The sequence below is a fragment of the Malus domestica genome, chromosome 03 (assembly GCF_042453785.1).
Source record: "Malus domestica chromosome 03, GDT2T_hap1".
In the NCBI taxonomy this organism is placed as follows: domain Eukaryota; kingdom Viridiplantae; phylum Streptophyta; class Magnoliopsida; order Rosales; family Rosaceae; genus Malus; species Malus domestica.
In genome coordinates, this window is record NC_091663.1 from 30,889,448 (window position 1) to 30,905,469 (window position 16,022).

A 16,022-nucleotide genomic window follows, 5' to 3' on the forward strand; every position below is an offset into this window, starting at 1 on the left:
AAAATTGATGTTTAGAAGACTAATTGCTCTAAAGACTAAAACTTTATCTTCCCCTCTAAACTTCAGTATTTCTCCTCTCCAAACCCTTCATCTCCATTTCGAGTATTGAATTTTACTACCCGAGGTCTCGAATACCTCTCCCAAACTCATGCATCGCTCGATGACTACTCTATTACGACTTGGATAACAATCATGAAACTTGTTGTGCGGTGGAGGGCGTTAACTGCTAGGTTTTTGGTAAGAAAAAAGTGGCACTCGCTTGGACTAAGTGATTGGTGCGCTGATTCTCTTAGTTTAATCGTTTTTGAATAGAGATAATAGAGTAATACGGTGTTGTCTGAACCCAGGTGGTTCAACAAAGGGAATGAAGTTCAGAATTCAAAATGTTGGGAGGAAGAGATAGAGTTTTAACCCAAGTGTAATTAAGCCTAGACCCTAATTAAGTCTTCTGACCATCTAAGTTTGATTAGTTTTATAAGAATTGAAAATACTTTCAGTAAGTGCTTTTTAAAGTAGCTAATTTCTAAATTTCTCATTAATATAGCTAAAGATTCCCCAAAAAAAAAAATACTTAAATGTAAAAAAGCACACCAAATTATACACCTACACGTACATTTTGGGTCCGAAATGTATATTGCCAAGTGTTGCTGAACTGTGTAAATGTGTTGGCGGGTTGTTCCAAGAAGCGGATCAAAATCCAAATTAATGTTTTCTGGAATGGAAAATTTACAGAGAAGGTAAAAAAACACTATGAAATTAGGACTCAATTATTTAAAAAGATAATAGAAAAAGAAAATTAAACCCAAAACACTTTCTCTTCGATTCCTTTCAAGCTCCCAAAGCCTCTGTGCAGAGGGAGGAGGTAGGGAGAAAGAGTGCCCGATATAGATAGGAAGCGAAAGAGATCCGTTCATGGCCTCAATCCACGGACATTAGCTTCTCGGGCATACAATTTCGTATCAAAATCGCATTTTGTGTAAAGGGTAAGTCCGAAATCTCAATCTTTCTGTGAATAATTGCGTTCAGATTTGAAATTTGGATGAAATTCAAGGACCCCGGATGGAAGCCGCGCGTGGGTTGTTTATATTTCGCTTTCATTGATTGATTGGCGTTTTTCTGTAATTTGCTTTTATGTTGGGCTGTCACTATGTGGGAATTCCACTTTACCTAACAAGGGCAATTACAGCAAACCAATATGCTTTGCCTTGAGTCCAACAGCTTGCATTGCATTGCATTGTGTTTTGCCATTTCCATTTCTTTGTGTCATCAAATATATATATTTTTTATTGTTCTCGGTCTGTTAATTGCGGTAGATTTGTGTCATTTGCATGGGCTGATTAGTTTTGTGTTTGCTAATGCCGTTTCAGATTTCATTTTTGAAGCCAATATTTGGCTTCATATAAACAGCTATTGGGTGAATTTGGGGTTGTGAATTGGAAGTTAGGGTGTGGAAGAATTTGGTGATATTGTAGTGTTGTTTACTGGCTAAGCGGGCAAAGGGTGAGCAACTTGTGCACCAAAATGGATGATGCAGCAGCTTTGGCAGAGGCTGCAGGATCAAGATTTAGTTCATTGGAGCTAATTGGAAGAGGATCGTTTGGCGATGTGTTCAAAGCGTAAGTTCCGGTTTATAGATGCATAGTGTATTTGTATACAAGCCTTCATACGATGACTTGTTTGGGCTCATCATCTAAGTTCTAGTTTATAGATGCATATTGTATAACTTGGTATAACAAGCCTTAGTATGATGACTTGTTTGGGCACATCATCTGTCTAATTGAACAACTTCAAATTACACCCGACTTGCAGAAGGTACTCAAAAGTTTTGTGCGGAAAAACTGTACATGTTACAGCCACTGGATTTCTGCAATTACTTGTTTCACTTTGTGGCCCTTTCAAATACTTGCACATGTCTGCACATAATATGCATAGTTGTTAAGTGTATATAATATATATATATATATATATATATATATATATATATTTATGTATACGTTGTGATTGATTGTAGTGAAATCTTTTAAAGTATGCCAGGTTTACTTTAATTCCTACGGTCATTGCGGTTGGGGTTGGTTCAGCATACTGCAAGATTGATTATGACTGCTGGCCTCTGATTCCTTTTCTGACTTACAGGTTCGATAAGGAGCTTAACAAAGAAGTTGCAATTAAAGTAATTGATTTGGAAGAATCGTAAGTATATTGCTTTCAATATAATTATATGTGATTCTTTTTACTGTTCTCTTCAATGTTATATGCTTGATGTTTCTTTGAACTACATGTAACTCCAGGCTATTGCCATAATAGGAACTTTCCACTCTTCCTTCATTACTTTTAGTGGGTAAATTTCAAGACAGGATACAAAATTTCAGAAAGCACACATAGGGTTATACTGATAGCTATATGGTTAGTGAATGCAAGGTGTAAAGTTGATTTCAAAAACTCACCAGAGAGAAGTTGATTTCCACCAGAAAACAAACAAAAAAAAAATTGATTTTCTATTTTTACATACAGAAAAATAAGCTTGTTACATGACGATCAAATAATTATAGGCCTAATTACTTGAGAATTGCCTAACTCGATTGTAACTTGTATCTGGTATTAACTACGATAATAAGTTAATCAGGACTCTGCAATTTTTATGGGACAATTTCATCATTTGTAGTGAATGACTTAGAATTCTGGGACAATATTACTGACCAAAGGTAATAGTTCTTATAGAGTTAAACTAATATAACTATATGGTATTTTGTTGGAAAGAATGATTTAGATGACTACCATCTCTGAACCTCAACCTGCTGAATGCTCCATTGTCCTGCATAACTGTGTACATAGTAAGTGGTCGCTGCTGCTTAGTTACTAACTTAATTAAATGAAGTTATTCTGTCCTTATTCATGCTAATGGCCCTCATCAGAAGGTTCTACGCAATGGAATACGACATGGATAGTTGTTGTGATTCATTGTTGTTCTGCATATCTTATTATTAATAAATCTCCTTCGAGCATAGAGCATGCTTCCCCTATCTATTCGATATTCATAAAGCTTTACTTATTATTTTCTGCAGAGAGGATGAGATTGAGGATATTCAGAAGGTGCCAATCATAATCTTTATAGCTAGGATATTGTCACTATGATTACACAAATATTTATTTTCTGATTGAGCTTGTATGTGTTCCAGGAAATTTCAGTTTTGTCACAATGTCGATCTCCTTATATTACAGAGTACTACGGTTCCTATCTCCACCAGACAAAACTTTGGATAATAATGGAGTACATGGCCGGTGGCTCTGTTGCTGACCTAGTAGGTTACTTCTGCTGTTTGTACATAGTCTATGTGGTCAGATGAAATTGCTTTCATTTATAGGGCTTATAGAATTATCTTCTATATCGCCATCTATCATCATCATAGTTCCTCTACAAGATGATGTGATTTCGTTTGGGTGATATGTAATTAATAAACTCTCTTAGAGTTTGCTTTTATTTATCAGGTAAATTTACCCAATGATGATATTAAGGGGGGCACTATAGCTTGATTTCTTGCTAATACGCAATTCTTGATAGTTTATAAGGCTTATTAAGTGTCACAATACTTGAGCCTGCAGACACTAGACGAGCAAACTGGCCTGTTATCTCTTATCCAAATCACTTTTTCTTAAGATGGGGATTCTATTACTGAATAGCCCTTTATCCTTAACTGAAAGAAAAGGTATTTCTTGTCAGTTATCTTAATAAAATAAATTTGTAAATAACCAAGAAGCAACTGCAAGTGGGGTTCCTTCTCAGTGTACCTGTGTCATTTAAAATTTTTTGACACACTATGATGACAATTTCTCAACACTGAGTTGAAAGTTCAATGCTTTAGCTGTATTAATGCTGTTAAGTCTTGTGTGTGCATATTCATCTCTGTGTGGCATTGATAACTGATGTAAAAATCACATATGTATGCATCTTTCAGAATGCTCAGACAATTGTGTTTATGCAGCTCCAATCAGGTCCTCCACTGGATGAACCGTCAATGGCATGTATTCTTCGTGACTTGCTGCATGCGATTGAATATTTACATAATGAAGGAAAAATTCACAGAGATATTAAAGGTATTCTCCCCTCGTTGTCGACCATAATTATGCATGCTTATCAATATTCCCTCCTCCCCCCACGCCCCCCTCCTCCCTCTCCTCTCTCTTTATCATTTTGAAGCTTTAATTAGTTTCAGTAGTTTCAACTTTCTTGTTCTAGCCTTGTTTTAATTACACATTTGTATTTTTTGCAGCGGCAAACATTTTATTGACAGAAAATGGCGATGTTAAGGTATATCTTCATGGTCAAAAGCCTTTAATTTATGCAGAAAGTAGAAGTAGGATCCGCATTGGTAGTGTTAAATTTATTAGCCTTTGGTCTTCCGAGTTACAATTGTGACTTGTAACAGGTGGCCGATTTTGGTGTTTCCGCACAACTTACAAGGACAATATCAAGGAGGAAGGTACAATGTTTAAACTTGAATTCATTTGCTTTGTTGTTAATCAGATCTGATGAATGATTAGGTTAACTTATAGTATTTTTTAGGTTAACTTAAAAAAGTATTATTTTGTGCTCACTGTATGTTGTATTATGTTACGTACAAGCAATATCTTAAATGTTGTATGCTAGCTAGAATGCACTAATCTTTTTTAACAACCCCAGACATTTGTAGGAACACCATTCTGGATGGCTCCAGAAGTAATCCAGAATTCTGAAGGATATAATGAGAAGGTATACCTATTGGAGACCCCACTCTATCAGACTGAGCCTTGATGAACGACTCACATTAACCCTTTGAATTTGCAGGCAGATATCTGGTCACTGGGAATCACTGCTATTGAGATGGCAAAAGGGGAACCACCACTTGCTGATCTTCACCCAATGAGAGTTCTCTTCATTATACCTCGAGAAAATCCTCCTCAGGTTCTCTAAATATACTCTAGTGTATACTGATACAGTTATCTTTGTAAATGAATTTTTAAAGATGAAATGCTTCTTAGTTGGATATTACTCACACTATAAAAGAACCATTATTTTTGTTTGTTGTGCAGTTGGATGAGCATTTTTCTCGACCTATGAAAGAATTCGTTTCATTTTGTTTGAAGAAGATACCAGCTGAGGTAAGTACTTAAACCATCTGAATATTTCACTTTACTTTTTGTCTTTTTGTTTTTTGGTTTGATCCATTTGAAGGAGGGAAATCATTACAAACTAGACAGTATCATTTTGGTTATAACAAGATGCATAGGAAAATCCAGGAATTGGCCCTTTTTCAAACTGAGTGGAGAATATGCACATGGTTAACCTGCATAAAAATTTTGACTAAAGGCATTCATCAAACAATCAAACATATAGCATATATTTTTGGAACTTAGAAGTGAGAGTTGTTGAAGTTGAGGACAGTATGTATCTGTCAAATTTTATTGGTTTTTTTTATTATTATCATCTGCTCATCTTTCTGTTAAAGAGAACTATCATATTCTTCTATTTTGTTTTCTCTTAGCAATAATTAAATAATAGTACATTGCTGGTTTTTGAAACCCATTTAATCCTATATTGGGAGTTAATATTGAAGTGATCGTATTTTATTTAAAGGTATTTGGCTACTTTTTGTGGTTTTAATATATTACTTTGGACTTATTGGCAACTGTTTATAGTGTTTGCAGAGCTTTTTGTAAATATCTTGCTTCAATAAGCAGGGTGTGCAATGCTTTGTTTCTGTTTGTAGCATTTCAAATCTATGCTGATATGAATTAAAGCAGGTTGCAATCCATTATCTTGATTATGAATTCTTGAAGTTTTCTTATTGGTCTTTTTTTGTTTTTGTTGTCTTTAACCTAAGCGTGCAAGTGCCAAGGAACTTCTAAAGCACCGTTTTATTCGGACTGCAAGGAAGAGTCCACGGCTTCTGGAGAGAATAAGGTGCGATATATTGCTTTTATGCCTGGAATTTTAATGATGCAACTTTATTTCTAGAATGAACCTGCAACACAATGATGCCTGGTCTGTGCCTGCCCACAAATACTAGGCATAAGAGAACTTAACACATACACAACTGCACCCCAGCTTGCACTTTTGTTTCATTTTCTGGCATTTACATGTCTGTGTTTTGAGTGGGCAATAAATGCTCATTAACATGGTTTAGCTAAGATGCCATGCTTTATTGTTACCTTACAGAGAGCGTCCAAAATACCCTATCAAGGAAGATGCTGACAGCCCTAGAAATGGTCCTACAGCTAGAGGGGAGATATCTGATACTGTGAAAGTGACAAGAAATATAAGAGATGAAACTGTTCGGGCTAGGTGAGTTATAAATTGCTGATCACTAGTGCTTTGCAGGTTGTGTGCTTTAACTGTCGTGTTAATTTGCAGTGACCAGGGTAAGACCACAAAAAATGCTGGATGGGATTTCAGTATTGGAGCACAGGGTACAGGTACTGTTAGAAGTGTTCCAAAACTAAAACCACCGCAGGCAAGAGAGAAAAAGCCAGAAGGCAGTCAGATTACCCCTGGAAGAGTCCCAGAGAGTACTAACCGACAGTTGTCGGCATCTGGGAATGCTCTTCAAGAATCGCGTGAAGATTATTTTTCTAGGGATGGTAGAGATTCATATCATGATGAGTCAAATCCTGAAGATGTAAGTCTCCCACCCCCGTTCTGTTTTTCTTTCACATGCATGTTTGATACAAGTGACATCCCAGTCACTACCTTTAAATATAATTTTTTATTTCATCGATGAGCTATACAAAGTAGAGAAAAGATTTGTAAGGTTTTTTCATTTTTGTCAAAAAAAAAATGGATTTGTAAGGTTGTCTGTCTCAAACTTTGTGGTTTCACTGAACTCTTATCTGTAGTAAAGGCTGTATGCCATTACTTAATTTCACTTTTGAGTTCTGTCTGCTTTTACTGGAGTAAAGTTGAACAGGGTATATAGTTCACCAAACCAATATTTTTTGCCTGAAAAAGCAAAATGTTGTGCTTTTATTAGTTCACCTCAAATTTTAGTTTACTGATTCAAAGTTGGAATTCATGATTGTTTGTACCATGTTACATTATTATATATTTAGCAATTTGAGGTGTATTTTCAGGATGAATTGACTGCGAGTGGGTCAGGAACTGTTGTTATACGAACTCGCAAAGGATCTCAACCATCTACTCAGTTTCGTGATCAAAACTCTCTGGTAATAATCTGTAAGATAGGACGAGAATACAAAGTATTCGAGTTTGAATTTGTCTTTCTGATTTAGCCCCCTTTATTTGATTAGCTCCTTTTGTTTTGTAGTCCAGTGGCACATACGCTTCTTATGAAGATGCTTCTTCCAGTGGAACTGTTGTTTTTCGTGGTCAACATGATGATTCTGATTCTCCTGGAACGCCAAAATCGAGGCTGGGAATTCAAGAGAAAATTTTAACTGCCCCAAATGAAGACAGTGCCATTAATCTTGCAGAGGTGCCCTTTGATCAATGTGATATTTCAATTGATATCAATTAGCTATCTGATCTGTCAATAAATCTTACATTAAAACAGTGTTAGCTGAAACATTGAAAGTCTTCACGTGTAAAAAAATTCAGTGCAACGTGTTGGAGTAATTGCAAAAACATGCTGGACTTTTAACTGTTGACGAGTCACCCAAACAGATCGACTTACTGTTCAGTTGCATTTTGTACCTTCCGGTATCAAATTTGAAAGATCTTTTCCTTTAAATGTTCTTTCAGTTGATTTCAAAATTCCATGACGTCCCAGATCCAATCTACTTCTAGGGTTTTCATCCCTTAAATTCTCCTGATATTTTGGTTCAAAATATGAATTTCCTGGTTTCCTTCTGAAATTTTCTAGGTTATTGTCATATTTTAGGTTGAAAGTAAAACCAGCAAACCAAGCCTAATGCTGAGGTGCTCTTAGCTTCAGCAGTCCAGAGTGTTTGACTAATGAAGCTTCTTTTTGGATTGACAATGTTTATGCAGGCAAAGGCTGCAATTCAAGGAGGGAGGAAAGGAAAAGCCAGAGATAGGTCTGCACTTAACAAGATCAACTATGATGAGCACGATAGTAGAAGAGGGCAGATGACAAGTAGCTCTGATTCTTCCAGGTACATCTACTGGAAAAAGTGCTGTTAGTATATCTAATCTTTGCACCTGCACCCACACATACGCACACATACAAGAGGGTAGATAATTTCTAATTTATAGAACTCTCTTTACCTCAGACAATCTCATGAATACTCTGATGCCCGAAAGGCATTTCCAAGATCATCCCAAGCAAGTGATGACGAAGAAAGTGCAAAAGTTATATCATCATCTGCAGCACTATCGATAGTGCTTATCCCTTCGTTAAAAGAGGTGAGCACACCCAGATATATTCATAGACCTCTTGGCTTGATATGGTGTCAAGGGGGGAAATCTTGCCTTATTGCTTGACCTGCAAGAAGTATTGTTGTCTTCTTTTTCTTTATTTTTGCCTGCTAAGGATATCATTGTTGCCCAAACTTGGGCGTTTGTCATTAGTTAGAAGCCCCATGCAGCATATTTTTAAATTGCTTTTTAGTGTCGTGGCCCTCGTGGGTTAGGTGTCTTTGATTAGAGATATGGTACCACATTATTTCAAGATATGGTGTATATGTTTCAAGCTAGTTTGTTTTATCCCTTCACTTGTGCATGCATATCCAATGAAGTCAGTTTATATGGTTTCAGACGTGTGCTTTACCTTTCTTGTTTATTTTTCTCTCGTGTATATGTAGGCCATTGCCGATGATCCAGAAGGGTCAGCTGTGCGTTCAGTTGTAAATTCGCTTGTCAAGTTGGAGAGCTTGAAGCCAGGATCTTCTGAAGTTTTTGTCAGCAAATTGCTTCAGCGATTATCAAGGTTTCACAAATTGTCTTCTTTTTTTTTTCTTTTTTTTTTTTTTGTTTATTGTCCTATTCTTTCCGACCACTTAAAATGGTGGATGGTGGCATTTAGTCTAGAGGACTTACAGAAGAAAACCTTCGCAGTTCAAAAAGTCCAAAGGAATCTTCATTGAAAGACTTACAGGAGCTGGCTGCTCGCATCTTTGCTAAGGGCAAGACAGCTTCTGAAGAAACACAAAACGCAGAAGCTGATAACAAGAAAAGGCAGCAGAACAAGGAAGTTCAATCCAACGCGAATATGAGCCCGCTCGCAAGATTTTTGCTTTCAAGGTTAGTCAAGCATAAGCAAAGCGTTTCCCTTGAATTTTAGTTTAAAAAGAATTGAAAGGGTCCTAAATCTTTATGTGATTTTCACGAAACGATCCAAAGCATCATTTGGAATGAGAAGTTTTCGTACTGGTTTGGTACTGAGGTGCTTTTATAAAAAATGAGTATAAAAAAAAAGCTGAGCTCAAAACGGTGTTTGGTAAACACTTAAAAACAACTTATTTTCACAATTTTGGATGAAAAAAAAGCTGAAAATGTGAAGCAGCAAAAATGAGCTTATTCTTACAGCACAGCAGAAGTAGTTTTTTTTCAAAGCACAACAATACCAAACCAGCCATTCGTCTAGTTTAGAAAGAGGAAGCTGTTTTCTCTGAAATTTTGCTTCAATGCAAATATGTAATGATGTAATTAAATGTTTGATGCAGATGGCAAGGGCTAGCTTAACGCGATCTCAACCCGGTTTGAAAGAGGTTCGAGTAGCGATTGGATATTTATTTCTGTAGTGTGATTCATGTTTTTGCATTATTCTGATTTGATGTACATATCATTGTAAGAAATTATGTTTTTTTCATCTGCCATGATTATTTTTTTTTTTTTTTTATAATTAACATTTTTGTTTCCGAGTAGCCAGCATTGCGTATAATTAGGGGTTTGCAATTGTTTTATCATTGTAATATTACCAAAATTGGTTAATATTTATCAATAATTATATTATTAATTGTGGTTTAACCTTTTTCCGATGGTTCATTTTGGTACGGTAGAAACTATAACAATATGTTTGGATGAAGAAATCGTAAATCCCTGATATTCTAAAATGACAAGAAATTGCATGTAATTCAATATCTTAGTGGATAGAGTTTTGAACATTTATCCATGCGAACAAAATTCGAAACTCTCCCCTTTAATTATTGTAATAGTATAAATTAATGGGATCTTTTGATATAGACGCCTCAGTTTTGAATTTTCTCGATCAAACATCCATGACTTTTAGTGATTTGATTAAACTTTTTTTTGTCATAATTTTGGTGCTATATGCACATTGTATTGTAACAAATTTCCTATAATCTAGCCTTTTGATTACACTCTCCTCCATTAGAGATAATTGTCAAAAAAAAAAAAAAGGTTAGATTCAAAATTATTTTCACAATAATGCTACGATTTAACAATAATTATCTACAATTTAAGATTTTTTCTTTCCAAAATAGTTTAAAATATTTTTAAATCCCCCAAAATCAAACATACCGAAATAAGTTTTTCTTTCAGTACGTTAAGAGAAAATAGGATTGAGACTAATATAAACGTACCAATACACAATGTGTACAAAATAAAACGTACCAAAATAAAAATAATGTATCAATATTAACAATATGTATCAAATCAAACGTACCAAAATTATAAATAAACGTACCAATTAATGATTTTTGTAAATTCAAACGTACCCGCATATAATATATACGTCTTGTATTGTATATAATAATAATTCGTCAACAACTATACTTAAAAAAACAACAAATAAAAAAAATCACAAAAAAATTGAAAATATTACACGGAGCTTTTATATTGATCACCAACTATTTGAAAAAGAAAAAAACCATTTGGAAAAAGAAATAATATTAAATATTTGCATAACAAAAAATAAATATGCGATCCAAAAAACATATTTGGAGAAAGAGAAAATATAGTTTAATTAATAATATCTCCACTAAATAAGGAAAAGTGCATTAGATAAAAGGATAAATTCAAAAATTATTTTAATTTTAAAAAATAGAGGTGACTATTGATCAAAGAACTTTAATCAAATTTAAAAAAAGCACAAACGTTTAATCTAAAAAGATATAGAAAAACGGTAGGGATTCTAATTTTCCCTAAATTAATTGAAAGACAAATCAAGATCTAGATTAAAGAAAATAAATAATAAGTTTAATCAAAAGTAATGGTTTTGCCACTTAATACTACGGTCTAGTGGTACTCCTCTGAGGTCTCATGTTCAATTCTCGCCAACAACGAATTTGAACTCATTATTGCTAGTCCATTGTGAGGTTAAACATATCCCCTTCCCTTAGTGTAAATAATAAAGTTTCGATCAAACTTACAAAAAAGATAAATGAAACACGAGAATACCAAAACCAATTCTGTTAAGCCAAACAAACATTAGTTGATAAACTCAACGCTATGTACAGAGTGCGGCTACGCCACAGTGCCATTCACACACCCATTTTTACCTCCCCACACACCCTTATTAATTACAGTCATGATGATCTTCAATTCGTTCAATCGACGACCGAAAATTAAGAGGTGTGTGAGAAGTAAAAGTTAGCGTGTGGATAGCATTACCCTTTATATAATACCAAAAGGTCAATCGAATTCATATATGGGGGTTGGAACATGATGAGATTGAAGCTGATATAGCTCCAGTGTTCGAAACTATTGATGCATCCAAAATGCAACTGCTCTTGTGCGTAAATAATTCCTCAAGCGTAAAGTTAAGCGAATCCTTCCGCTTATACTGCAACACCACCTGCCTATTTTGATCGACCACGAGGAGTTTGCTTTGCACTAGTCAGCTTCCGAAATCCAGCATGCAGAATCATGCCTGCAAAAGGTTCGAATCCTTAGAAAATTCCATACGCAAGAAAAGGGACGTCTAGAAATATAAACAGAAATTGTTTTTGACATCCGTAAAGTAGTATAACTAGAACGTAAAAGTATAACTAGAACAAAAGATTAGCTAAAAATAGCGACAATCAACTTGTTTTGAGAGAGGTTTAGAAGTTTATCGAGCTTTCTCTCATAATGTTAACTTTGAAACCCGTCAAGATTACAGGTTACAATCATACAATATATTCCTTTTTCTCGAAAGGATTTTTGTGAATACGATATACTACATGATTTATTTAGTGACTTTGTATTGCTGTATTCAATAATTAACTTATCTAACTTTAGGAAACCAAAAGAACCTGACTAAAGGAATTGTGCATAATTCTTCTCCATATATATAATATGCAAAGAATATCGAAAACTCACCTGCATAACTGACGGTAAGAGCACAGAAGATAGCCATTTGAACATTTGAACATATCAGGATAACCGCAGCTACTGCAAACATAAATTCAAATCAATGTTAGAAAAGCAACTCCAGATACTATTTTATAAAAACCATGAATAGCTTGCATCAGAGCTGAATGATTGATGAATTATGGAAGAGAAGAGAGAGAGGGGGGGGGGGGGGGGGGGGGGGGCGGTGGGGGGGGGGGGGGGGGGGGGGGGGAACCTACACAACTAGAGGGTGATAAATACAAGAAATGTTCGGGAGAAAGAAAATGAGCGTAAAAGTTACTAAACAAAAACTTCCGGCCGCCCAAAGAGTAAAAGATAGTGCACAATTTGGAGCTCCTAGAAAAACATGATGTGATAATTTATCTCATGGTAGACAATCCTTGTGCCAAGGGGGCCCTGGATGGCACCTACCAGCCCCATTCAGGGTACAGCTTCTCCGATTGTACCTTTTAGAATTCAGACCTCAGAAAAGATCTCTGACAAAGTGGCCATAGTGCTATCCTTGTATGTACAAGGCCTACGTTAAGTACAGAACAGAGAAGATAGAACACATCACCATAACTCACAGAGAGGAACATTTGAGCCCATGGAAAATCCAAAACCATAAAAAAAAATAAAAAAATAAAAAAACACCATAGTATTGGAGACTTTTCAGACACTATAAGGTTCCAAGGAGTCCTGTGGTAGAGCACACATGCGGACATGAATATAAAAATAAAATATAAACTGCTAAGATTATCTCCACTTAGGAGCTACTGCTTAGCAGTTTATGCAGTTTATAGATCATTAGAACTCCACACAGAGTCTTCATCCATACCAGAGTATGAACCTCTTTCATTTTTATAGTAAACTAATATCAAGCTAAATGCAATACATTTACCCCATTTAAGAGTTCCCCAAATTAAAGGATACCTTGATAATTTTATACTTGCTCGCATGTACGCCATTGTAAGTGCAACAAACAACATACACCCACAAACGTTAAATGGAAATTTAGCCATTTTGCAGTGTCTATGTTACTATGTATATTATACACGCATAACAAGATCCAAAGGAGGGTGAAAAAAGAATTAACTTGGAAAACTCAAGTAGTACGTGGCATTTTTAATTAGTAATCCTTACTTATGTAGAAGAGAATGCTAAGTAAATAGAAATGCACAAGAGAATACTGCTACAGCCCAAACACAGAGTCGACAACTCACCACATTGAGCAACACGAATTAAGCACTGCCGAACTATCGGGTATTGGTCCAGTCCCCACCTTTCACTACAGAACTTAAAAACATCCCATAGTGCCAGACAAGACATCAATCCAACAAGAGCCAGTGGCATTCGATATCTGTAATCAAATAAAAAATACACAAAAATATCAGATAGGATGAGGGGAAAAACGCTGACAGTTATTAAACCACAACCTGCCAAAGAGGAAAAGCTAAAATGTACAGACAAAGGAAAGAGTAACTACATTACTTATTTTATATGACAGGACCCCCAACAGGATCATACTCATCATACAGGACACAATTAAGCCTATCTCGCCCACGCCCTTTTACCCTCTAGCATAAAGATGAATTATGAAAAGGAGGCACAGCTGTAGCTTTAATTTTCATCTCCCCTTCACTAGCAAAGTGAAGTTTGAGTGAGATTACATTCGGTCCACCAAAAGACCAATGGGGAGGATGTTCATATGGGAGTAAATGCATTGCTTGGCAAGACCTACTTAACAGTCTAAACCACTCAAATCATTTCAAGTGGTATGAGTTTCTTGAATTTTTATAAACCACAACCCCAACCTTTCAACATAGCCAAGACCAAAACTACATAGTAAAGTTACTTACGCCAAGGAAAAACAACTCACAATTGAAATTTGACCATTAGATCATTACGGGTCTAGACAACAAAGAAGCTTGCAATTCAATTTCTCAGCAGATTTAGAATCGCAAGTATCGCCTATTGGAAGGCAAAGTGCAATATAAGACAAAAATTGTCAGCATTTTCAACTTTCTTCCATTTGCTGAAGTTTTTGGAACAAATTAAATAGAGAGCCAGTTTTCAAACTTCCAACTAGAACCTAAAAAGAAAAAGGCATTGATATGGAAGCCAATCAATTCCTAAAACTTTCACACAGTATATACAAAAACCAGTTCTCAAAACACTCCCTTACCATTTACAATCTTTAAAACAAAGAGGGTAGTGATCTAGAGCTCAATTATTCTCCAAAGTCTTGCTTTTTTTACCATCCAATTCCCAGAAATTCCACAACAACCTTGAATACAAATATAACCCAATCCTCTAAACTCACCCAAGAATCAAAATACATACATATACATACAGAGAGAGAGAGAGAGAGAGAGAGAGAGAGAGAGAGAGCATACAACGAGCAAGCAAAGAAGAGCACGAACAAAGTAGCATAATTTCTAGCATAGCGCTTGACATTCTCCTGCACCCTCATGCGAGCCTGAGAAACAGAGAGAGGGAAAGAGTAGGATTCAGAGGACCCAAAAAAGGAGGTGGTCCAGGGCGGCGTCTGGGCGGCAAGGTCATCGTTGGTGAGCTTGGAGAAGGGGTTAATGATGAAGAGAGAGAAAAGGGTGAAAATGCGAGAGAAGAGTGAGATGAAGAAGCCGTTTGTGATCGAGGCTGCGTCAGCGGTGGCTGCGGAGGAGGTGGTGATGGCTGTGGAGGTGTGCTGGTCGATGATTTCTGGGTAGCCATTGTCGCGGAGCCATGACTCGAAGAAAGGGTCGGGGACGCTGAGAGATAAAGGGTTGGAGGTGAATACCATGGTAATTCCCTCCCGAGTCCTACCTGCAACTTTTTGGTTTGGCTTTGGATTTTGGGGTTTTTGTGATGATGATGTTATCTTGGTTTGTTTCGTTGACAAGATAAAAGTTTTTCCTTGAATTATATTGGTCGTACAAAGAGTGTGAAATATGAATAAAATCAGAAATTTATCAAAATAAAAATTTGAGCCATTATTCATTCGCATTTGTAAGTAAGAGTTTTAAGTTCGAATCTCGTGAATAACGAATTCGATGCCACATTAAGTTGCACATTGTGTGACTTAGCCGAACTCTCCACTTCCCTTAACATAAAACATATCATATAATAAAATAAATAATAATTTTGCAACAGTAATTTTTCTCATTTTTTTTTTATAAAAAACCCACTTACCATATATTTGTGTTATTTTTGTTATAGAGGCATGATCCATCAATATATGTTAATCTTATATCTATTAGAGAGATGATACAGATGTGTGGTAAGAGTAACATTTTTGTTGAGATAAATTATAAATGTGAAACCCATCACTTAAAATGAGAACGTAAACGGATCCCAAATTTACATGTTTATTGTTGAAGTAAAATATACATTTACATTTTTTGAAAAAGTAAATATAGTTTTTACAACTCAAATTTGCATATTTTCCAATTAAAATGTTCTCTATAGTAGGAGATATTTCGAGTAAGAATAGCTAAGTGTGTTTCTATTATTCAAAAGATTCAGAGTTGGGTGTCCACATTACAATGTTTTAGGTATCTTTACTTATTTAGGTCTCGTATGATATTGTTTTTTTTTTTCATCAAAAACTGTTTCACTTTAAAATTAAGCAATAAAAAAGTATTTGTCCCCAAGGGGACACCGACACTGTGGCTATAGGTTGCTTTGCTTTTATAAAAGACAACGTTGAGCTTTTAATGAATATTTTCAATTCTATTATCATTAAGTTTTGAAAATGACATTATTTATTCAACATGCATTATGTCCCCTAGGG

General features: G+C 35.5%; 2 protein-coding genes across 2 annotated transcripts; one reads left to right on the plus strand and one right to left on the minus strand.

The window, feature by feature from the left end:
• Positions 1 to 601: 601 nt before the first annotated feature.
• On the plus strand, positions 602 to 9,919 carry LOC103430721 (serine/threonine-protein kinase sid1-like). Its single transcript, XM_008368871.4, has 21 exons — positions 602 to 983; positions 1,368 to 1,616; positions 2,134 to 2,190; positions 3,063 to 3,090; positions 3,177 to 3,299; positions 3,981 to 4,092; positions 4,269 to 4,306; positions 4,425 to 4,478; positions 4,679 to 4,747; positions 4,823 to 4,939; positions 5,068 to 5,136; positions 5,859 to 5,938; positions 6,194 to 6,319; positions 6,389 to 6,653; positions 7,105 to 7,197; positions 7,299 to 7,466; positions 7,982 to 8,106; positions 8,224 to 8,356; positions 8,755 to 8,879; positions 9,008 to 9,193; positions 9,616 to 9,919. Exons 2-21 carry the CDS (start codon positions 1,522 to 1,524, stop codon positions 9,632 to 9,634), a joined length of 2,082 nt encoding a protein of 693 aa, XP_008367093.3. The 5' UTR covers positions 602 to 983; positions 1,368 to 1,521; the 3' UTR covers positions 9,635 to 9,919.
• A 1,389-nt stretch (positions 9,920 to 11,308) lies between these two features.
• Positions 11,309 to 15,143, minus strand: LOC103419031 (PRA1 family protein H). The gene is made up of 4 exons (XM_008357153.4): positions 14,623 to 15,143; positions 13,450 to 13,586; positions 12,215 to 12,286; positions 11,309 to 11,783 (listed from the first exon to the last, which is right to left on the minus strand). Exons 1-4 carry the CDS (start codon positions 15,030 to 15,032, stop codon positions 11,713 to 11,715), a joined length of 690 nt encoding a protein of 229 aa, XP_008355375.3. The 5' UTR covers positions 15,033 to 15,143; the 3' UTR covers positions 11,309 to 11,712.
• Between the last annotated feature and the right edge of the window lie 879 nt (positions 15,144 to 16,022).